The following is a 25,592-nucleotide window of genomic DNA, read 5'->3' on the forward strand; positions in this document are numbered from 1 at the left end:
GCCTGCTGGAAGATGGAACAACTAAACATGTCACATGTTGAACACAATGCTTTAAGTAAAGTCAAGGCATGTGAGTTTTATCATCTCTCCATTTTAATACAGGTGAAATGAAACAAATGCAACAACCCTGTTTTACACACGCTGCCTCAGGTGGGCTCCTCCCTGGAATGGTGGCTAAAATGATCCTATAGTACTGTAAATGTGTGGGTAAGAGTTATGTATTGTACACAATGTAGGTCACTCAAGATAGTATGTCACAAGTAAATAACTGGATTACAGGCCAGTGACAATGAGTTGCAGTGCTGTCAATTGCAACACACCAAAAGGAGAAAGAATCCTCAAACATCACATGCACCACAACCCCAAAACAGCAGACATACAGTATGTCAGATTTTTTTTTTTTTTTACTCTGGTCCTGGAAGCCTGCCATACAGATATAAAGAGCCCAACTGAGAAAACAAAAAGGCTGTTAATGTATCTGTCCTTTCAGCCAAGAATGATCTCTGAAAAGTGTTGAATGACGTACAAACAAAGGTGAAGTAAGGTGGAGTACTCCAACTATCTCAGCAACCATTCCTCACCATATCCCATATAACTTCTTTAATTATTTTCAATATTTACACTGATGTACACAAAATACACTCAAAAAGGAGATTTTTTTTTTTTTCCGATTCTCAATCCTCTTGTACATTCCGAACCATCAGGAAAAAGGGAATACTTATATATTGATTAAAAAAAAGAATGTTCTCTTGGAGCGTCAGTGTTTGTCTCCTGCGGTTTATCAGCATCTCACAAATCAGGTGCGTCCTGGGACAAGTAACAGACAGGGTGTGGGTGATATGGTGGCGCAGCCTAAGCCAGATCCACTTTTCAAATTTTTCAGTCAACATCAACGGCAAGTGACTCGTCAAAATAAAATCCAAATTCTTTTTTTTCTTTTCTGTTTTGAAATCAACTGGATTTATTGGTCAACAGGCAGACGTGGGACAAGAAACGAAAAGAAGGTGTAACTGGGAGGGGCTATATCGGAGGTGGTTATTGTAATGTTCATTACGTTGTTCTTTTTGATATCTTATCTTATATCGTGTTACAAAAAGAGGGGGCGCCATCCTGTGGTGGTGGCGCTGGTTCCTGATCGACTGACGCATGAAAGTTCTGTTGGTGACTGGAGAAGGCTTGCAGGATTGTGGAAAGTGTGTGTGTGTGTGTGTGTGTGTGCATGTGTGGGTATATGGATGTTGTGTAAGAAGGGAGCATGTGTGTGTGTGTGTGTGTCTTGCATGAGCGGTTTCACGTCATTTCCACTGTCACTGTGAGGACAAGTGCCATCCACATTAGTCCGAGCACGTCCTTTTGGCAGGCTCCATCTACACACAGCAAAGAAACAGTGAATCAGACGGACACATTTTCTCAGTGGGCCTATTCATCATATAAGCAACATCATATTTCTAAAAGAGCGTTGTAGTACATTAATCCCATTTTCACGCCTTGTAACCCTGTTCAAATGCGATGAATGCAATTTGAATGTGAAGGAACCTTGTATTTTTCCATGGGTAGCTTTATTGTAAACCACAATAAATTCCATTCACTGCATCTGGTGTTTTGGTAAATGCGCAACAATCAAATTTGCTTTTACAACCTACCTACGAAACTACCTGTACTTCAGTTGAATAATGTATGTATTCAAACAATGACAAGTTGCTCTATTAACATATAATAGCAGTATAATAACAGTTATTTGTAAGCAGTGTATTAATTGCTGCAGCACATGCCCTGTGGAGTTATTGGAATGGCACATTAATGATACACAGTGTACTGCTGCCACTTCACTAGCAGGAACAACACAAAATAGTCCCCACATAACCTTTGGTACACTTAAGTAAAACACAAAGATATTCTTTCCTCCCCATTATTTGAAGAATGTTGAGATAAAAATGGTGCGATGCTTCCTTTTATCCATTTTTCTTATCTTTTGAACTTGTTGTTCTGAGGCTCCACAGCGGGGACACTAGATTATAGACGAGAGATCAGCAGAGACGGCAGCTTTATGCTGCAATTTCTTTTTCTGTTGCTCGGTTATGGAAATGTTACAGATGCATGTGTGGAGCTGTTGTAGTGGAGAGAAGCTCAGACTGACTGGGTGTGCCTTTGCTGATGTAACCTAGAATTTATCTAGATTGTGGCTGCACCAACAATCGTGATCTGAGCCTGACAGCAAGGGTGTGTCTAGACTCAGTACATATTCAATATTTGATCTGGCAGGAATTGCAGTCCAGTGAGTCAGGATGATATATCGTTTTAGAATTAATATAAGTTGACTCATGAAAAAAGTCATGTGTTTCATACGAGTCAAATATTTGTCAGGATTTCTTAATCCTCTCAGAGTCCAATTTGATACTTTACATAACACATCCCATCATGCAACTCACTCAATATAAGATAACAAGTACATCTTCTCAGGAAGTGCTTTTATTTCATTCTGTAATGGGTTCATCCAACCATAAGATCATCATCTGAGGTCTCAGTCAAGTTTACAATCATAGATGCTGTCACCCAGCCATCTGTACGCCTGTTTTTGGCTCAGATCTCTGTGTATCTCTGCCAACTTGATCTTTTTTTAGACAACTGGGATTGCTTTCTGTGGCAACATGCTCCTCTTTAATAAAGGATGACTCTGTCTCAGGAGTGTTGGACCTAAAATGCCAGCTGAAACCAAAACATTTTATTATTGTGTATGACTACATGACTGATTTGGCTCCGAGGATGGTTTGAATCAAGTTAGCGGGATGGACAAAGCTATTATTTTAAACTTCTGTCGCATTGGTTTCGGTCTCAGACCTGACCTTTGTCCCATGAAACGACTTCCCTTAGAATTATGGAAAATGATAGATGTGTATCTGCCAAAACACATTAAAATGCAGATTCATTTCTTGCACATATGGCTTTGTAATTATTGACTCAATGTGGTCAGTCCCGTGAGACAGAGTCAGATGTAACAAGTTTGACGTGTGATTGCAAAAAACATGTCTCAACGAAGGCACTTACAAAGCATTTTCCACAGAAAGATGAAAACCTCACACTTTATGAATCTTCAGCCAAAGCTGACAGCTACAATATTATTTGATAAAAAGAAAGGCAGCAATTCTGCCGTCAGTTTATCTCGTCTCTTAAATGCAACTCATTGCCATATGGTGCACCTTGACCATATGACTCCTCATGGGATGTGTAGTTTTCCTGCCGCGGCCCCGACTAACTGACAGGTGTAGCCATTCACACTGGGTGCAAAGTCAGGTAATCAGCCATTAAGTAAATGCGCGTGTGTGTGGTGACCTGCTGGGGTTATGTTGTATACCAATTTGACTTGCATGCAAGGCAACGCCGACCTGATTCTGTCCTTGCTGTGGCACACCTGCTCCTGCATTTACCATAGCATTTGCATGTTTAGTTTTGCATCCCAGTGGTATGACTGGAGGAGAGAAATGCCCGAAAAGGGCGGGCAAAGGGCAAGAGGGATAGAAGACAGACGCAGAGGACTGTGGGAGAGGACAGGACATATTGGAATGTTTTTTGAGAAAGGAAATAGGAAAAAGCAAGGAACAGAAAATGAAAACTTCAGTGTGTCAGACTACAGGACTGTTCAAATCTGTTCTGACTGGGACACTTCAGCTTAATGACAGCTCTGCTTGCCATCTGCTTGGGAAGCTGTTCAAAGTGTACGCTGGGACAAACATAGGCATTGCACGTATACACTCGGGACTATATACCACCCAATTATACCATTCAAATACATTTTCCAGTTCATCAACATCGGCTCACTGCAAAAAACATATTGCAGTACAGGTGTTTTATTGATTCTTGCTTCATGGTATAGAAGTTAGAATTTACATTGAGTGCACAGCACACACTGATCATTGTAAACTGCATACGGACTTGCATTTTGTGTTTGTCCATGTCTGACCTCTGATTGGTATTTTTAGGTTGTCACATTCTAATTTTGGGCTTGGTGAGGTTCACTGTGTACTTCAGGATCCCACTTAACAATTCAAAACAGTGATTTAGCCAGAATTGAGGCTTCCTCTGCACTCTAGACTAAACTACACTGATCATAAAGCTCAAGTGTCGGATAGTCTGCATCAAAATCAAACACAGTGCGCTAGGCTGAAGTGGAAAAGTAGAAAATATAAATACTGTATGGGGGAGGGGGGCTTTCAGAGTAAACAACAAAGCGAGAAGTAAGGAAAGGAAAATAAATTGATGAGAATAGGAAGAGAGGTTTGACACAGGGAGACAGAAATAGGGTATGGCAATTCAGAGAGGAATAAAGGAAAACATAAGAAGAAAGAGAAAGGGGGGGAAAGGTTGAGATGGAAAGGTTGTTGTCACAGCCCTGTGGCTTCTCCTGACAATCCCTCATTTTTACATATGATAAACTTTGAAGCCACAAATGAGCCACCGCCGCATGCACGAAACACCCATAATCTCACACTCAACCAAAAGTGATAGGCTCACGTAGTCATTGCAAGAGGTTTCTTGCTGCTTCTCATCATCGTCTGTCACACAGACTATCTGGGGCAAAGCATGAGAATGAGAAACATCCACCTGTCAATACTTTGAATGTTCAAACCAGAGCCTCCAGAAGAACTCGCTTCCCCGATCGGTGTCAGCATATTTTCCCTGACTGAACAGACTGCAGTGTCACATACTGTTGTCATACCGCGCACTGTGTCACTGGGAATACGATGATCATGTGATACAGAGAGATGCATCATCAGGATAAACACAGACATCAAATACAGTTGTTTCAGTGGATAAAATACTTACTGTTCGGGTTCTGTGTGTTTTTCATCATGCTTGGATTTTCTGTAGGAGACACAATGACGGACAGTGAGTAACTCAAACAATGAAGCTGTGAATAAGAACGCAATCTCTGGCCAATATATATTTCTGTGTCGACAACCAACCCTGTCTGTCAAGAACTTATTTTCTCACAAATTATATTGAATGCCTTTAACATATCACCAGTGGAGTATCTGGGGCAGAATTCTCACCGGGAGGTGAAGGGATTAGTGATGGTGTTTATCAAAGTGAGATGTCCGCCAAGCAGCAGACCCGTAATTCCAAACATCAGATTGTTGCGATGTTATTAGGACATTCTGGTGAGTTTTTAATGTTGCAACATGGTGTGTTTTAATGGAGAGGATGTTGCAACGCTATGAGGGAAAAAACTAAATCTTGTCCTGGCTCTGTCTCGGTGCTTCTCGTTACTAAAACTTACCATATGGTTACTCACCATTTGCTAAAAGGAAAACGCTATACCACACCCCATTTCTACCAAAAACACCACAAGTTATTGAAATACTGTCATAGTGATTTGCATGGCTTTAGCAGAAACTTTAAATGTCCCTTCAAAAATATAATTCACATTGCAGTCTCATTTTTAGGAGACAAGGTTGAGACAGCAGATAATGGGCCATAACTAGAATTCACAAGATGATTGCATTCTAGTTATTGTGTTCTGCATGTTTTGCTCTCCACATGGGATGTTTACAATGGGGGCAACCACAGTCTGCTTTAATATGTTCGGTAAAACTAACAGCTTTCTGGCTACAAACTCTCACTCTTTGTCTATAAATTCTGTAAAAGTATGTGTCTAGAAATAACTGACAAAGGGAGTCAATGAATGAAGGGAGTAAAAGAGTGTGAGAATGAGACTGTGTGGAAGAAGAAAAAGATCGTTCCTGATAGAGGTTGTGGCTCTCCAGTGAAGATGAACTTCAAAATTTGTGAAAAGTGCTAAGTGGCACATCCCCAGTGAGAAAAACCGGGCCTGTTAATGGAACAGAGAGAGAGCACTGCACCAAAACAAGCCTGGGCACTTAAGTAACAGCAACACCAGGTACATACAGTGGCAGCCAGACAGTGTTGGAAAGGAGTTTGGAGAAATTGACCTCACCTTTATTAAGTTGTGCTGACGTCTACTCTGCACAAAACACTCTGACAATGTGTTTCCATCCTGAAGTTCTCAGAGGGATAAAGTAATTGCAGGGGAAGAAGCAGGAGACTTAGCACTGAATTAGCAACACTCCTAAATTCCACTTTGTGTGCTATATTTGGACGGCAGACTTGACATATTAGAAAAAGGAAGCTAGATATGCAGCACAACATGAAACTTTCCTGGTCTCACAGCAACCATTACTATCGCAGCTCATCTGAGAACACAAGAGAAATGAGTGCGTGCCCTTTACATCTGCACACACTGCCTCCATGCCCCTGGAAATCTGTATTAGCATACAGTACATATCTGTGTGTGTGTGCCCAGCCCCTTAATGTTGACTCACTTCTCAGTAATCGCAGAGGGTATTATCACTGAGGGTGGCTAAAGATGTAAATCATCAAGACATGAGCGCTGCTCATAATCAGTGTGTCTCTACCAAGCAGTCATACTATTTTATACCTGCCAAGCAGGTAGAGTCTGTCGACGCTTCCGTCGTTTTTTTGCTCATGCAGTGAGAGACATGTCTCCTCTCAAGGCCATGTGGGACAGTACCAAGGTCACTTATCACCATTTACTTCCCCTAAGCCCGAGTACAAGCAACCTACAAGAAGAGAAGCTGACAGATGGGCAATACTAGACACAGAGACACCTGAGGGTGCATCAGGGTGTTAAATAGACATTAGTGCTCTTACTTGCAAAATGCCTCCCAAGGTATCACATCCCTAAAGTATCTCTTTCCCATTAATTTAAATCGTATTAGACCCGCCCAGTAATTTGTACATTGGTGACATACATTATTAAATCTTGTTCACGAAAGTGTCTCAGGCAGAGGGATTTAAAAAAAAAAAAAGACTGATACAATGTGCTATGTTTCAGAGTTAATCAAGTCTGTAAATGGTATCTACATAATTGAAGTTGAAAGGACACTCAGGGCTGAAGTGTATACCACCTCATTTATATATTTATACCACTGAACATAGCATATTTACTCACACAAATATGATCAGTATATCACGTTTGTTTTACATTACTTGACTTTTCTATGGTTTGCAGCCTAGTGTGAAGCAGTTGGTATGAAGATCAGCATCTCCAAATTAGAGGCCATGGTTCTCTGCCGGAAAAGTGTGGATTTCTCACTCCGGGCCGAGGGAGAGGTCATGCCTCATGTGGCGTTTAAGTATCATGGGGTCTTGTTCACGAGTGAGGGAAGGCTTGAACGAGAGAGCAACAGAATCTGTAAGGATGTGGACGCTCAAACTGTTGTGGTGAAGAGGGAGCTAAGCCGGGAAGATCTACATTACATACATGATCATGAGCTTTGGGGAATGACCGAATCAAATCCTGCTCAAATCCTTACCTATGGAAGTGTGTGTGTGTGTGTGTGTGTGTGTGTGTGTGGGGTGGTCACACAATGATATTCAAAAATCAAAAACAATAGTTAGAACACACAGCCATAACTGTTAGAAAAACAAGACATTGTCTAAACAATTTATTAGCCTTCTGATTTTCTTCCGCTACACATGAATCACCAGGTGATTAAGAATGATTTATCAATCACAGGACACACTGTGACATTTTGATTGTCTTTTGGGATCTTGTGGATCACATGTTTCTGGTAATGTTATTTTGAGGGTCGATGGCTGTAAAAAACAATTATTCAAAAAAGACTTTATTGATAAAAGATTTCTGAAGAAGCTTAGAATGGCAGATCCTAGTTCTTCTATGATTATCCATGGTAAAACAGATCCAGAGGAGCAGGACACAGATATAATAAAGCCACACAACACCATTTAATGCACGGTATCAAGGTTCCATTGAATTATGTGACCCTGGTTTGGCCACTGAACAGAGTGCTTTTCGAACAGTGTCAACCACAAAGGTCCCTCAATTCCTTCACAGGCCTTTGATACCACTGTTGACAGCTTGTTTTCAAGTGAGACCTGTTCTAAAAGAACAGCTATCCACCCCAGAGCCGAAGAAGAATAGCTATCCTCACTGTGTGCTGCCTTAAAAGGAATGTGTTGTTGAACCAATTAGCGACACAATCTCTTATTAATCTTAACGTTAGCTGCATTAATGATTCATACCTAAAAGTAGTTACATACATCTCTTGAAAGTATTTTTCAAAGATTGTGTAGATACATTAATACATTTTGTAGAATTGCATAATTTTCTGTGAGATTTTAACTGTGTAATTATACAAGTGTCCTCGTTGATTCTTGTGCAGCAAGGTTGTAAACACACAAAAAAAAATGTTTCATATTCATAATCTTTTAAATAATTAATCAAACTTAAATGCAGTTTCACTTTAGCTGCTACTGTAATGGATATCCAAGTATGGGGCCAGGTCATGTAGGGAGGCAGGCATACATACCAAAGACTATGAGGCGAGTGTGCGTATCTGTAGAGCCTAGAGGATTCTGGGCAGTGCAGCGGTACATGGAGCCATTGAGCTCAGCTGGCACTCTCTCCAGAATGAGCTCCCTCCCCTCTCGCTCTGTGCTGCCATCTAGCAGGCGGCCCCCTACCCGTGTCCAGGTGAAGAGGGGCTCGGGGAACACCTCGTTCTATCAAAAAGGAAGTGGAAAAGAGGGGAAGGAGAAGAAAGCCGGGGTAAGAGACTAGTGCAGAGAAAGTGTTTGAGTCTCAGCCAAGATATTAACAGCAAAGGATGCATAAATAATACAAGCACAATTTTCCCTCTAACGCAAAGACAAGTTAACAACATGCATTAATAATAAACACTTCACTTTACAACAGTTTCCCCACTCACATTTTAAATTCTCCGGAGGACCCTGCCCCCCATTTCTAATTTAAATAACGTCCTATAAAGTAGTATTTCATTTAAATCAATGGGTTGACATGTTCATAGATAATAAGAGGACACAATAAAAAGGGTGAATCCCTTGTATGATTCCATCTCTAAACTATTAGGTGTTGCATCTTCTTCACACTACATCCCCTTCTTGAAAACATGCACTGCATCACAGCATATATACACACAAACTGTAGAGCACCTTCTCTGCTATCCGTTTTATACACATGGAACACACAACCTCGTACATCCTCACCAGAGGAGGGTTTCAGTGCTGGAGGGGTTTCCAGCACTCAGACCTCATGTCAGAGGAAAGCCTCAATGTCATTCGGGACTTAAGCAGCTCTTAACAAGACAAGATGATTTATCTGTGCGTGAAAAAATTGAGGTCTGATACAAAAGTCAATATTCAAGTTTCTCTATGTGCTACAGCTAACTTCATTGGAAAAGTTTGCTTCTTAATCCATTTTAAATGAAATCAGAGACAAAAAACATCAGACTTGACAGCCAAATATGAACATCAACGACTGCAGTTAACCTTCCGTTATGGTTTCTGAAGCACAAGCAGGCATCTGCTATCAGCTTTCAACTTTCCTCCCCATTAACTTACACAGATTTTGAAATCCTTCCCCACAGCAAGAAATATTGATTCACTTGTTTGGCATAAAACCAAGTTCAAATGATATTATTCTCACATGGCAAAACAAACCAGGCACACTATTGTTTAGATCAACTGCTCTAAATATACTACATGTGCGAAATTGACATTAAAGTCTTGACCTATAATCCTGAAATGACTGCTTTGCAATAATATTGAAGTCATTGTGAATTGTATAGCTTTTAAAATATAAATGCAAAACAGTTCTCTAATCACTGAGTATATCATGAGAGAGGTTAAACAAATTAGCAGACTGAGACAGGCTCTTGGGAAAAGGTCACATCAAGATTAATAAAAAGACAAAACCACTGTTAGGATTTAAATGAGAATCCCCCTCTCAGATAAACTCAAGAGTCCTTGGAGTCCAAATTAAAAAGAAATCTGAGCACTCAGTGCCACTGAAAACATCACTGCCCTACTTAATGTCACACATAAAGAAAGCAAAAAGAAAAGCAAAAATGAAAACCACACTGTAGAGTGATGCAATACATTTCTCAAACAGTAAACCAGAGGGGAAAGTGGCATCGTGGGAGTGACAAAATAATTGTTCCTGACAACCAATCATATCTACTTGTGAAACCCTAAAGTGTAGGTGCAAGGAAGGAATACTGCCCAGCACTACTACACTATGTACCACATCCCGGCTTGTTTATGTAGTATTTAAAAAGGGGAAAAATAAATATTAACACAACGATGATTTTAAATTGAAACATTGCAGAGGACTGAAAAAAAACAACTAAAACAAATGGCACATCTGCTATATGAAACAGACAATTTGTGCTGTTGGTTGTCAGCATGTCCTCATGTCATGATTAGCCCTGTCCTTTTCTCACCTGACTGCAGCTCCAGCTGCTAAGCTTCAAAGTGTCACTCCTGTCAAAGAGATCAGGACCATCCACAGACAATTCACACTTTGTCTTTTTTTTTTTTTTTGGCAGGGGATGATAGTAAAACAAAGACAAACTTTTTGTTGCTACCCTCAGCCAATTGTTTGAAATTATATTGGGAGAAACTCTGGGAACCGCAAAAAACAACAACACAAAAAAACTCTGGGAACCTGCCAGTTTGTTGGCTAAGAACGACTGAGATGGGGATAAAACAGACTTTAGCCATTCATACAGTAGGTAAGTTGATTTCCTTGACTATATTTGTTTGTGAAAGTATTTTTATTTTGTCAAGGGAGTACAAAAACAACTAAAAACAAGAAAGTTTTGGAAAAAAACAAGCATAAAAGAGTAGTTAAAATGCTTAACCTAACATGTGCACCATTTCCCTCCTTTCCTACACTGATCTAGACCTTTGTATTTTCCTTAAACCCAATACACTTAACCCAGGTGATCCTACCTGGAATCCTTTTACAGTGATGCGCACCGTGTCTCCCACCTTTGCTCTAGTGGGGGACATCATGAGTTTAGGACCCTTAGGAGCCGCTGAAAAAGAGAGAAGAGACAAAAGGTCATTGTCAGAGCATGGGGCCCAAATCCTGCTGGACACCTGTTTTGTCACAGAGGGAGCACGGGCAAATACAATTTCCTGTCAATTAAGGTCACAGGTCAAGAGACGAGGGACTGGAGGATTTTTTCATCCAAAGGCCTGTGCTGGATTTATTCCTCCTTGGAGAGAATAGGAACTAAATTGGGTCGGTAGTCATTATTACAGGAAAAATAGGAGTGGAGTGGAGAGTGCAGGCAGTGAGATAAGGGACACTTAGAGAGCTAATTCCCTTGTCTTGGTGTGGACAGCAGCCTCCAGATGGCTTTTATTTGGTCCCTTTAAAACAATGGGAGCAAGCAGCAGAGGGAGCATGCAAAGTGTAATATTCTCCAATTGCGAGGGGCTTGTGATTGTTCTGTGTATGTCGTGTTGAGATAAAATTTGTGATTTGCATAATGTTATAAATAGGTAAGGCATTTCATCATGTCTAAACATCACAGGATACATTAGGCCCATATAAGTGGTGTCATGGGGTGAACCCATGCCTTGTGAGTAGGGAACACATGACTCCTGTGCAGTCAAGAGGCTCACAATTCAGTTTAATTACATCTAGGCTGGGTCTTCTGTGCTAGGTTAGCTGCTAGCACCTATGTTGCATTACTTTCCTTTTATGTAGTCTTCCACTTGTATTTAATAATGGTACTAGCATTAGCATGCTAAACAATGTGTTAGCATGCTAAGTGCCAGTTTGATCATATTTCATTCACTCAATCACACAAAATTACTGTAGCATGCTATGTTATAAATTTGCAGTAATCACATACATCAATTAAGATACACAGTTCATTGTGTGTTACCATGTTCTTTGGACAGCCATGTGTGATCCCCTTCATACACAGGTCTAATTGTCAAACAGGAAGTGGGAGAATCCATAATCTTTTGTAGAGGGGGTAACTTGGAGGTTCTAGATGATTAGGATAATGAACAATTGCTCCAAATATAACTGCTTCACATGCTGTGCAGTTCCATTATGTTACTGAGCAGCACATGCAATGAGCTCTCAGGCTAAGGCCATCTTTATCAATAATGCCTGTACAAGTCCAAAGCAGGAATCACTTAATTCATTCATAAATAAATCACACCGTGTGATTGTTTTCAACTAAGGGATAAATAAATAAAATGTCAAATAACCTCCATTTATTTCTGGCAGCAAAGTGTCCACAGTCCAGCCAACCATTGTCTACCACTTTATCCTCCACATGAGGGTCACAGGGTTGCTGGTGCTAATCCCAGCTGACATACGGTCAAAGACGGGGTACACACTGGACAGGTCGCCAGTCCATCACAGGGCCAACACATAGAGACAAGAGGCATTACACTCACACCTATGGACAGTTTAGAGTGTCCATTTAACCTGTGTATGTTTTGACTGTGGGAGGAAACCGGGGAACCCAGCAAAAACCCACACACAGGTAGATAATGCGAAGTCCATTCAGAAAGGCCCTTGTTCAGTGTTCAATGAAAACAAGATTGAGCATGTAGCACTGCCCATGTGCTACATATCACATATATGTATATGTTTTCGACTAGGCAGCTTGTAATTTGGTATAAATAGATTTGACCTGGACATCAAAGTATAGTTAGACCAAGAAATTGCTGGAATGTATTTATACTGGCATCGCAACCAAAGACATCATGTGAACAGCCTTCTGTCAACCATAGATGACTTTTCACAGGCTTGTGTTGGCACGTCAGTGTGAAGCATCTTCCCACCACCCACACACGAATGGAATGGTATTTTTAAAGACCAGTGTCATGGCGTCACACGGTGCTTGCAAGGCATATGGCTCGGGAAGATGATGGCCGATTTCTGGGATTTGCTCCAACCTGACAGTTGGTGTCCCACGTCACCCACCTTTGATTAGAGCATCATGCGGCATCATTGAGGCTTAACACAGGTTCTCTTTGAGGGTGAGGACCATGGTTACATGAGGCCCAACTTTTTCAGTTTGCAGGAATGAACACTTGCCATTCCAGAAGAAATCAGAGAAGAAACATGCCCTCTAGATAAACGACTGTGTGCCCTGCATCAGGTGTGCTTTAAAACTAAGCCAAGATATTAACAAGTCTGCACAGCTGCACAGCTGAGTTAAGCAGTTGAAGGAAACCTGTCATATTAGCTGGGTGACTGGGTCTGTTGAACAAGAGCAGCTGGGCAGGCACGCAAATATATTAAAAAGGCCTGAATGACTGCCGGATTTCTTTGTCCTGAAGAATCCAGTGCTATTATAATTCAGCTAACACAACAGACACGAGGTGAACCAAAACACGGAGATGAGACATATAACTGGATACACACAACAAATCTTCAACAAAAAAATCACAGACATTTACATCAAAATAACCATCAACATATGCAAACGCACACACACACACATTAGCCCAAAACACACACAAATCACTGCCGCCTTCCTTAGACGGAGCATCTGCTCTTTTATTATCACAGTCTGGCAAAGCAATGACTGGGAAATGTGAGCAAGCTTCTCTGCACTACTATACAGTGTATGAAATGAGAATCACCACTTGTCTAATAATGCTGAATAATAAAGACCTTAGCTCATCTAAAACCAAGGCAAAGAACTTCTTTTAATAATTAAGATGCACAATGTTCATGAATACAATCAAAGGGAGCAGAATAGATCGGCCGAGCAATGTCATAGCACTTTTTTAGTCTCTCATGGACTGGCGCCAGCCTCCGGTCCATTAATATGTTAAGCACGCAGCCAACCATGAATATTCATGAAATGTAATACAACACCGGTCGATTGTCAGACTGTTGCTGTCTCAAGATTGCAATATTAAATCTCTGAAAGATTTATTACTTATGGGTACTGCGCAGACCTCCTTTTCATTTCCTGACCAAACACACCTGAGCGAACCAAGAGATTGTGTGCGTATACACGGTCACACTCTCTTAGACAGATCCAATGCAATTATACACTTAGAGCTGCGTATTGTGCTAAGTGCTAATATGAATTAACAAGTGCTTATTTTCTCTTCAATTTTCTTTGGATGTGCGGGCAAAATGAATGTCTGATGAGTTTCTGTCTCGTGTCTTCAAAGGGAAAAAGTAACAAATTAAAAACTTCAAACACAGAGCCAGAGAGAAAAGCTTGTCAAAATATTAGCAATATTAACAGGACCCAGTGTCTTTAGGGAGAATGTCTATATGTGATACTGTGGAACTATATTTCTGTCCACTTGAGGATTATTACATTTTAAAACACTTTGATATCAGACATATGTTTAGACCTTAGAATTACAATTATTTCAAAGATAAGTAAGCCTGATAAAATCTTATAAATAAATCTATGTATCTTATAAATAAACTAAAAACAACCAAACGATGAGAAATTGATTGACAGACAGGTGGTTTTTGTGAGGTGTGAAATAACACGGTGATGCATCGTTTCATGAAATCTTTTGAATAATGGCAGCCTTGTCCTTTGAGTTACTGTTTCACTTTCTTTTTTTTTTTATCAGTCTGACCTAAAAGCCGGTTGATTTTAACATGTACAGCACAAACGACTGTCCCATTCTCACTAATTGAGACCCTGTAGATACACCTTATGTTTCTTTTTCTTCAAACAACAGTGTCTCAGTACGCCATCAAAACAAGTAGAAGAAGGCAGTAGTGTAGGGCCGCATACAGTTAGTCATAAGTGAATTGGTAAACTGCTGATAAAGCATACGGAGGGTTTTTATATTGTTACAGCATTTGAAGAGAAGTTATAGCTCTGGTGCTTCATGGAGCCATATCTTGAGACACACCTCAAAAAATCCTGAATGGAGAACTGGAGACAAAAAAAAAAAAAATCAGTCTTTACACTATACATCCTTATTGTTTTCTACAAATTTGCAGGCACTTTTTTCCTAACAGGTATAATGTGAGGAGCAGAGGAGAATCACTGCAGCTGTTTCGATGCACTTTAAAGATCTAAGTCTCCAGTGTGAATATACTTGCTCCAAAGAAAGTGAGCAAGCTATTGTGTAGACATAAATGTACTGATTATGTTTTGGTTTGTGTCTGTCAGATCATCACATATCTCTCTTAATAACTAAAAGAAGCATATCCTTGCCCCTTTTATCCAACAAGATTCCACTTCAAAATGATACAGAAAATTTCTAGACATCAACTTGACCACAGCTGCTCACCAGCATAGTGAGGGGGGCCTTTCTTAATGAAATGAAAGATGGTAATGAGTGATATAATGGTGACAACGAGACACAATTGCAACAAGCAAATATGTACCTGCCACAGAATCTGAGTCTCCGTCCGCCTTCAAAAGCTTTAAGAGCATTTCATGGAAGATAATGTCTCCGTTTACTGTATCACGGTGACATGGCTCATCTCCAGGACAACCATGCCAATTTATAACTTGTAAACTGAAGACATTACAAGCGTTTCGATATGCATTTTCTTTTCATCACAGTATTAAAACTAAAACCTATGACTCCTGTAATTCTAATCATCATATATCATCCATATCAATCATATAACATTGGCCAGTGTGTCTCAATTCCCATTTGACCTCTTACTTGTGTATTCAGGCTGAGTTAACTCAATCTAGCAACAGACAGCTCGATGAATTGCCCTGTCAGTCATTTGGACCTTTGCATTTTACACTACACTCACAATCTGCTCAGGTGTGACACAATTAAACAGGATCAAATGAAAATAGAGACATAAGAGGACCCAGAAAATCAACACAAAGAGACAGCAGGGACTTAAATGAAAGAGGAGATAAGGAGAGTGTACATCTTTGGGAAGTGGGGGTGAGGTCAAGGAATGAGAATAAGGCTACATCTACATAACTCCATTTTCAATAAAATCACATAAATTCCTCTCTGGAAACGATTGCCGTCGACACTACCCTGCTGTTTTAGGGTCCTGAAATGGAGATCGTTGAAAACGATGACGCAATTATCTGCATATGCTTCCTGATTTGTTCTTATCAGCCACAATACAACTATCAACTGTGCACAAGAGGCTGCATTAAAACTTTATCAGTCTCATAATAGAAATCAGTGGTCATACTGTTCAGCACAATTGTTTCTCATCAGAAGTACTTTCTAAAACTAGCTTGCTTTTTACACTAGTGCAAACACGTGCATGTCTCCTGTACCTGGAAGGTCACGTGATCTGTGTTCATATAAGTATATTTCTATGAATACTTCTGATGTGGAGCTAAAAAGCACATCTGGATCCAAATCATTATATGAGCATAGTCATATGGATGTGGTGTAAAATAACATAGCAATGGCTTAGTGACAAACAACTCACCCAGTGTGATCTCTGTCTGCATTGGCATAGACAGTGCTGCATGCTTGACTTCGCAGCTGAACAGGGCGTCATTATCCAACTGAGGATTGAGCGTCCAGGTGAGTCGAGCCTGCACCACCACCGAGCCGTCACTCTGGGGGACGTGAGTGTGACTGAAGTAGTAGAGAGGGTCTGTGCTGTGCACCCAGCGGGGGAACTCTCGGCTTACCACCGTTTCTGGGATGACCTCTGTTGCAGGGCTGGGCTCGTGGGCCTGCTGGCCCTGAGTGTGGACACGCTGGGGAATGTCTGTGTTGAGACGGGACGATCGTGCTTCGGGGTCCAAAAGGGAGAGGGACCGCTGGAGCTTAGTATCATCGAGGTCCCGGCTGATGAGCGGCCTCGCTCCTCTTACCCCCGCTGAGCCACCTCCCACCTGCTCACTAGAGGAGGGTTGAGAGTAGGAAATCACCTCGATCAGCTCCCCATCACGCTTGAAGTAGACCTTAGAATGGAGAGCAGAGCGAATTATGACATTTTCCACTGAAAGCTAACAGGAAAACTAATGCACGTGTTTTAAAGTCACATGCACAAATGCATGTCTAAGAAATGTATTGCGACAACGATATGTCATCAGAGATTAAGGTTATTTAAGTAATTGTGCAGCCAATATGTTCACAGGCAAAATGTAGCCTCCTATTCCTAGCTTTTCCAGATTTGCAGACCCTAGTTGTCATAACAAAGTAGCCTACTGATTATTGCTGTTTTAAAGAAAATATTTTAGAAATGGCTAATCTTTTTTGTCAGCCATTTAGTAGCATGCACTGCCACTTTAAAAGGTTTCCCCAGAACATTACAAGGATTTCGACACAAATGCATTAACCTATCAACATCTCTCTGCTTAATCTCCTGACAGCACATGACCTGCAGCTATTTGCATTAAAATAAGGGTCTATAGTCACTGATTGTGGTCTTGGTGTTAGAAACAAATATGCTCCTGTTTTTGTTGCAGAAATAAAATGGTAATAATAATAAAACTACTCCTCATCTCTTTTGGGGATCATTGGACATTTGAATTCAATTTCCAAAAAAGATCAAAGAGTCATTATTATAAACACTGCATTTTGCTGCACTGTGTGAGGTTTTTGTGAGGAGGTGGTGGGAGCTTGCTTTGATATGGTGCCACCTCTAGGGCCAATGCCTCCAGTGGGTAAACAGCACTAATGAGTGTAAATAAATCAGGATAAGGCCAAGCCCTTGAGGAATAATGATCTTTTTCCATTCACAATAGGGATCAGACCATAATCAACAATGCAGCTTTGCAGGGTGTGACCTTTCTTTAAAAACAAATTCAACTTTTAAATTTCAAGACATGCTCATTCCTTAGCACTTACACAAATCCGACAAGTTCACTTCAAATGGATATACATTTTTGAAAAACGGTATTATCAGCTTATCTGTGAATGGGGAGGAGAGACACATTTACTGGTTCAATTTAAATCAAGCTTAATTTTAGAGACTCCATTGATGGATAGGGGATGACTGTGTCAGCACCTTTGCTGCCGAGGCTATGTTTGCCACAACAGATGCAACATCATTATACTGTATTACAAGCTGTGTCGTGCTGCTTGGTTGTATCACAGTATTTATAGCCAGCTCTAAAAACTTTCTTATGTCTACTATCAGAGCAAGGTGATGTACATCCACAGGGAGCTGTGCACCCTTGCTCAAAGGTGTTCAGCAGTACTAATTGTTGTCAAAAATAAATTAATAAAATAAAAAACTCTAATGACTCCTCATCAACTTGGTGCTACTATGAGTCTTGAATTACTCCGTGGCCCCATCTACCTGCAGTGCACTTCTAATACACAGGGAGGGATGTTTGCTCACATGGAGAATTTTAAAAGATACACATAAGTCATTATTTCTTGCAATAGAGGTTATTTTTCAAGTAAAATTAATTAGATACAGCTTTTGATCAGAGGAGTACATGAAGTAGATATTTTCATTTAGCTCATTGTTTCTATAAAGTGTGATAATAAATTAACCTTGTTGGAGAAATTTTGAACTCTCACAGTGGTGCAGTCTGTTGTCAAAAGATGACTAATGAGTGTGCCTTCAAGTATAACCTTAGCTTTTAATTACACACACTTGTTAATATAGCTAAGAGTCAGGTGAAGCACATGTTGTGTCTAGTGCTCTTATCATACACAGATGAACTCCTCAAACATTGTTTCCCATCCTCATATTCGGCGTTCACGATATCTACTTTTAAATGAATCATCCATCCATCCATGGCAGTGAGAGGGTGGTGGGCATGGTACAGGTCACTGGCCTAACAATAAACTAAGATGTTACAACTAATAACTATCTACGCTCACGTTAAATTTTACACTAAATTCTGAGTCTCCAGTTACCCTTATCTTAATCTGTATGTCACTGCACTGTGTGAGGATGTACAAGCCCTGAAAAGGGGAGTAATGAGTAAAAGATGCACGGACACACACTTATTCCTTAGATCATGGGTGTAAATAACTGAAATAATAAACATAATCAATACAACATACATTTCAGTACATTAGCACAATATGTACCATTTCCCATTAGATAACTCCAAACATAAACAAGCATCAGTAGATTCTGTTGAAATATTACCAGTGAAAATGTGCATCAACATTACATTACATTTCAACTCTGAATGGCAAGATAAATAAAAAATAGTAAAGCTCAGTAAATTAAAGTGGCTCATTTGAGATAAACAAATAAAATAATGCATAAAATGTACTTTGCTTACCAAAATTAAATACAGCAGCTTCAAACCATACAATGCTAACACAGTAAATCCATCATTTAAGTATAGTAAATACACAATGGCCTAACATAACACACAACAACAGTAACGTTTCCCACAGTTACGGACCGCCATATAAACGACAGTGCAGTGCAGCTAGCATCGCAACAGGTTAGCTCATGTGGCACGTTTACTCGTCGTCAGGTAATTAACTTCATTACGTCACAATACACGGACATACTGCGTTACAAATAGTATCCTGAGAACGTCTACACATTAAACTAACACTAAAGTAAACAACAACTCTCATTATGAGGGACTCATACCTGAAAAGGTGAGTAATGAGTAAAAGATGCACGGACACACGCTGTCCTCAGATCACGGGTGTTAAGTGCAGCGCAAGGTAGCTCAACAGCGCTACGTTTCCCCTACTGTTGCCCTCAGGTAATTACAACTACTTTTAATACTGCTGGTATTAAAATGGCATTTTTTGAAGCATAAGAAAATACAAAAATGCTGTACACAAACTGCTATGACAGACAGTAAACATTATTAACTCTAAACTATTAAATAAAATGACGATTACCTCTATTATAATATGGAAAATACTCACACTAAGACATTAAATGTTACTCTGCTGCTGGTAATACAGATTATTCAGTCTGCTGGTAATACAGAGACAATTCAATCCGTCACAAGGACACTGCCCATAGAAACCCACATGTACACAAGGAGAACAAACAAGCATGAGAAAGAAAAGGACCTGGTTAAACCTGTACCCAAACTAGGGACCTTTTTACTGTGAGGCATATATACCAACCACCAAACTACCATATGCCCCAGCACAACATGAAATACTAAAGAACATGTCATTATATTGAATTTTACCATGAGCATTTAACACCCATGACTCTTAATCTGCATTAACCTCATGCACTCAGTAAGGCCAGGCCTATGAACAAATGAATTCAGTAATGCAATGGGATGTGGAAACATCAACCTCAGATCCACGATGACCTAACTGCATCTGCTGCTAACTCCTACAGCTACTCAACAACTTGCAAAGGGAAGCTTTTTTCAGCAGAACAAAAACACATCATTAATTATCACAGCAGGTGGAGAGACAGCAGCATGGATTAGAGCGATCAGTGCACCTGTTTGGTAGCTTTTGTTGGACAAAATGATGCTGGCGCACAAAAACACCTGTGCTGGCTGTGGGTTAGTATCATAGTGGTTTAATTCAGTAAGGTCGGATATGTAATTTGTTTCCACAAGCATTGACAGACAGAGTTAATAGGCAGGCCTAAAGAAAATATTGACTTTATTGTATGAAAATGTATGTTGCCCGCTCTAGTCTAAAATAACACCTACATTGAGGTGATATACCTGCAGCACTACATCAAGCATCCGTTTTCTTATTCATAGTAATCCCATCGTGACTAAATTTCACTCTTTTCCATCTGTCTGCTTGAGGTATAATAAAAGGAATCGATGAAAGTTTCATCAAAAACTGAATAAATGGTATGACAGATATGTTGTCACGGGCGAGTGAGTGAAGTGTTATTTCGGTGTCATTATGCTGCAGTTCTGCTCCCTTTTCATTTCCTCTTTCATTAAGAGCAACAGATCACATACCGTATAGTATATGGCTACGGAAATACTAGAGACGTAGATATAAACAGACACATATAGAAATTAGACTATTAAGGGAGTTGAGCGAACCAAGGAATGTGTTCCTGTCAGTGTTGATTAGGATCTGCAGTGTGTCATCATAATGTCACAGATTTTCCTGCTTGAATACACAAGTGAGTCGTGTTGACATGCATGTGTTGGCTTTAATCAGTGCCATAGTCAAGTTCCAACCTCGAGTCCAAGTGTGCAAGGATGGACTTGCATACTTGTGAAGTACGTACTGAGGAAGCAGAGGTGGAATGAAATGAATTACATTCACTTGCGTTACTGTTTGTTGTGTACTTTTTAAAATGTGTAATTTTGCTTTTACTTAAGTATGTTTTTTTTGGAAGTACTGTAATCTATCAATCATTTCAACAGGACAGGCTGAGGTAACACATAGGCAGAGTTGTTCATCCCCGACAATGTCGCTGCCAAACTATAAATACCTCATATCTTAATACACAAACCACATTTTGAATTTTAAATGACAATTTGTTCCAGGACACAGAAAAAATATTCATTTCAGGTTTTTATGTCTTTTCTCTGTCGACGTGTTCCAGCGAAATGCATTCTGGGATACATGGCTTTCCCTGGTCGGCTCAAGTCCCTGATGTATTCTTGTTAAAATGGGCGGGTATGAAAACCGTACTCGCTGCTCGTGTACTTGTGAATTGGAACAGTACTTGGACTGAGGCTGATGACGTTTCAAGTACGGGAGCATGCAAGTACAGAGAAGCAGAGTCCAAGATGGGCTCCAGTGATCTACTTTTTCTACTAAAAAAAAAGGTTTTACATTAAAAACAAACAACATTCAAAGACTTTATTACTATATATGTGGAATCATATCAATCTGTGATCCTCTATTTCTTTGAAATGTTTTATTGAATGGCATTTTTGAATATACTAGCCTATTAAGAAGAGACAGAAAGAGAGTGTGGTGTCTGTGCCCAAACAAATGAGCCGTCAGGACACTTTATAATTAATATTAATATGAACCAACGTACAGTTTATCTTAAATTCTAAGCACAATTAAGGTGACATCCGTCATCACATTAAAAAATGGCCTGTGTTCCTATGAGCTGAAGGCTAATTTGCAAAAATCTAATTTTCCACATTTCCTTGTTCGACAGACAGACAGAAAAAGAAAATCAGTTCTTTCATTGTGTTTCAGTAGGAGAGCAAACACTAATCCATTTTTCCATGTATGATTGTATAGCTACGAATATAACGCGGAGGATGTCTCTCACTGTGATACAGTATATTTCCCAAAATGAAATTTAGGCTATTTTGATGCTGTGGGACTTGCCGTTCATCTATTTATCCTACATCCAGTGTCTATTTATAATTATTATAAAATAACATTATTCGGCTTGTTAGCTAATACACATCAGGCTTGGAAAGCAGGTGCTTTCTCTCATGTAAAGGGGGGATTTTTTTAAATTGCTCTCAGATTGTTCTCTTAGAGACAGTGTTGCTGTGTGGCATAAAAATGATTATCAATCACACTTTGGTTATAAATCTTCAAATATTTCATAGTCCAATATGTGCAGAGGATGAAATGAAACTTCTCTCCGAAATGAATTAACAAAGAAAGAAAGGAGATGTAATTGTAAGCTGTAGCCCATACACAATAGCACGGTGGTGGGGACGTTAAGCCGGGGTGGCATGAGAAGGGTTTTGCTCTTTTTCCTGTGAATAGACAGTGATGAAAGCACCTGCACTGTGTGAACTGCCAAGCCTCCCCCACCTGGCTAACATCTTAAATCTGAAACATTTTTGACAATGTAACAATCATGCATCGGTCCATATACACCTCCATGCTGCTGCAATTAATCGTGGCAGTGTCAAAAGGACAAGATGGTAATTTTCATGGTGGCAGGATGACTCAATGAAAGAGAAGAAGCAGGAGAAAAAGGGCAGAGAACGAAGAAGGAGGCAGACAGAAAGATCCTGGCCATGACTTAATCAGCTTTCCTTCTTATTATTAACCGTCATTATCTTTCCTCTTTTCAATCAGTGCTTGCTTGTACTCCGAGGATGTTCTAATGAGTGGCACTGGGAAGTTATTACTGATATGTCACCAGCTTCAAATGCTGACAGATCTTGAAACATAATGCGAGACACTTTAAACACATGCGACCCATTATGTATCCAGCCCTCTCCAAGCTGCACTGGAAATTTGGTGTGTGGGTTTTTCCCAAAAAGTTGTGAAATATGGCGGCTTATGAAAAACTTCAAAAAAAACTTTGTCTGTAATGATGTAACACAGGTAAACCTCATCATGAGAGAATCAGACAACAAAAATGCATTGCCCTACTCTTCTGGGAAAGTACAAGACAAAAGAGGTGGAAACTCAAAACATAATATAATTATATTATATAAATAAAAAAGAGTACATGGCTGCCTGGTCAACATTAACATGATACAGTTAAACTCACACACTGCTTTCTATCCATGCATATTTGCCACCGACAGACTCTACTTTGAGTTCAATTATAGTATCCATTTTAAACATTATAAAGTGTTCTTTAAAAATGCTAAAAGCTATATTGTAAACATAAAAAATAAGTTTTTTTTGTAGCTATGGAGTAATATGACAACCCTGTGCTTTGGGTGAAATGAAGAAAACATCAGTTCTACTGTATTTTAATCTCTGCTATGCATATAATGTGATTTAGACGTCCGGAAGCGGCTTTAATTACATGCCAAACAGTTGTTAAACTTCCTCCCTCTGGGGAAAAAAAAGGTGAACCATTTACTGTTATTAGTTCTACAATTTGCATGTTTTTTAATTCAATTTTTGTAACGTATGAAGAACAGGAGAGTAGACATGACCCAGAAGAAGAAACAGAAGGGAATGTCTGAAACTGCTTCTAATGTTAGTACAAATATTCATACAACAGTAGAATACATTGTCTACATTAAGGCAGAATGTATTGTCAGACATTACACTGAAGGCTGCAAGAATGCAAAACATGTTTTTGTCTTTATGGGGAAGCAAAGAAGCAAACAGACACAGAGATTGCATCTGTGTTTACATATAAAAAAGTGTTGAATTGAAGGTTGCGTTGAAGTATCATGATTCCTTTAAGACTGTGGTGATCTGTGACACAAATGATTACATCACAGCAACAGCAACAGCCAAATATGTACAGTAAGATGTGCACATGCACACCGAGTACAGAGGTGTGAAGGCTTTTGTTCAGTTTATATAAACTGAAAAAAAAGCCATCTCTACTTGTCCAAGTAGAGATGGATACATGACGTAGTAAGAGTCTTACATTCCACTCTTTCTTTCACAACTGCCCCCTTTTTAATGTTGTTGCATTATTAAAATACTAAAGTTAGAATTTTTTTTTTTTGAAATTTGTGTAAAAAAAAAAAGATAAAATATAATATGCAATAAAAACAACACTGACAGCACAAACACCCAGTATCCTCACCGGATGTTTTCTTTTAATTACTTCACGGGATTTAGGCTGATCAGCAGCATCATCAGCAAGTCTTGTATTTCACAACTTTTTCCTTTCCTCTCTATTTCATCTATTATATTCTAAGCTGTAGGCTTACACTTGCCATGAGAACAAACGATGTTTTCCCGCATCAAGAAAGAGAGCAACGTGATGACGTGCCTGTGAGGGTGACTGTGAATAAAAAGAAGACATGACTTTAAGATTATGAAAAGATTACCTAAAGATTATACAGTATATATATATCTTTAGTAACTTCCATTGCACCCAAATGACCAACGGATTAGTGCACGTATTGCAGGTTTGAATATAAGAGCAGATTATTTATTTGACCTTTTCAAAAATGAATGTCAGTTTCAACTTTCCCTCAGAACAGCTGACAAAACAGTATTTAATAAATACAAATAAAACAAACAAACAAACAGTACTTTAAAAAAAAAATCACAAATCCTTGCATATGTCTCATGCTGAACAATTGTTATGTTCACTATTAATTGCTTGATTTAATAAGGTCCTGTTATTAAATCACTAAAATATGTTAAACAAACATATTTTAGTGTCAGAAATACCAGAGAATGATGATATTTACTTTTTTCCATAACTAGTGGGCCACTATTAGGCCCAGGCATTTGCGATGATATGACATAGAAAACAGAGCTAACAGTTCATTCTGCAACAAGCCCCCGGGCAGCACCACTGACAAAGACTAAATGAGTTTCATCAAGAAGGAACAGCAGCCATTTGAAGTCAGTTACATAACTGGGCCAAAAGCAGTGACATTCAAGCAAACACTTACAAACCTGATAATGAGGTTTTGTTATGCAGCGTGACTATAGAGAAAATAATAAAAAAAGAGCAAATGGTCAGTGAAATTCATAAGATACAAAATGTGGTGCACAAGCTTGGCTTAGGGGAGGATGGTTGACATAGTAACTCATGACGTTGACTCCGATAAGACGATACTACTGAAATCTATCCGTGAAAGCTGTCAGGGTTTGTTTTCCTGAGCTTTGATTTAGTCCAACTATATAAGGCAACTTTGATAGGCTGTTAGCAACTCCCCGCAAAGGCAATATAAAACTCCTGAAGTTGGGCATGTTTTTTTTCCTCAGTATCTATAGAATTGGCCATGTTTACTTGATATAGTAGAAATGCGTGAGTAGACATTCGCCATTATTTTTGTGTGTGACGTCCGGTTTGGTATTTCCGGTCAGCGGTTAGCTTTACGCAGCAGGCAGAACAACAACTTTATAAGATCCTAGAAAAACATTCATCGCATGTGCATGGATTTGTCTAAATCAGGGGTGTCAAACATACGGCCCGGGGGCCAGAACCGGCCCGCCAGAGGGTCCAATCGGCCCGCAGGATGAATTTGTTAAAATTTCACACTAATCTAAACATAATGTCAAATGCTCCAGATACCCGTGACTAA

At 39.6% G+C, this 25,592-nt stretch overlaps 1 protein-coding gene across 3 annotated transcripts in view; it reads right to left on the reverse strand.

Annotated features, from left to right (window-relative positions):
• Window positions 1-71: 71 nt before the first annotated feature.
• Window positions 72-25,592, reverse strand: part of igsf21a (immunoglobin superfamily, member 21a) — a 146,092-nt gene continuing 120,571 nt past the window's right edge. For all 3 annotated transcript variants that reach the window (XM_044023330.1, XM_044023331.1, XM_044023329.1), the window contains 5 exons: window positions 16,247-16,730; window positions 10,813-10,898; window positions 8,370-8,562; window positions 4,822-4,860; window positions 72-1,367 (listed from right to left, as the gene is read on the reverse strand). In XM_044023330.1, coding sequence (XP_043879265.1) covers window positions 1,291-1,367; window positions 4,822-4,860; window positions 8,370-8,562; window positions 10,813-10,898; window positions 16,247-16,730 — 879 coding nt within the window. In that variant the 3' untranslated portion in view covers window positions 72-1,290. The remainder of the gene's footprint in view (window positions 1,368-4,821; window positions 4,861-8,369; window positions 8,563-10,812; window positions 10,899-16,246; window positions 16,731-25,592) is intronic.

This window comes from Solea senegalensis, linkage group LG4, assembly GCF_019176455.1.
Source record: "Solea senegalensis isolate Sse05_10M linkage group LG4, IFAPA_SoseM_1, whole genome shotgun sequence".
Lineage (NCBI taxonomy): Eukaryota > Metazoa > Chordata > Actinopteri > Pleuronectiformes > Soleidae > Solea > Solea senegalensis.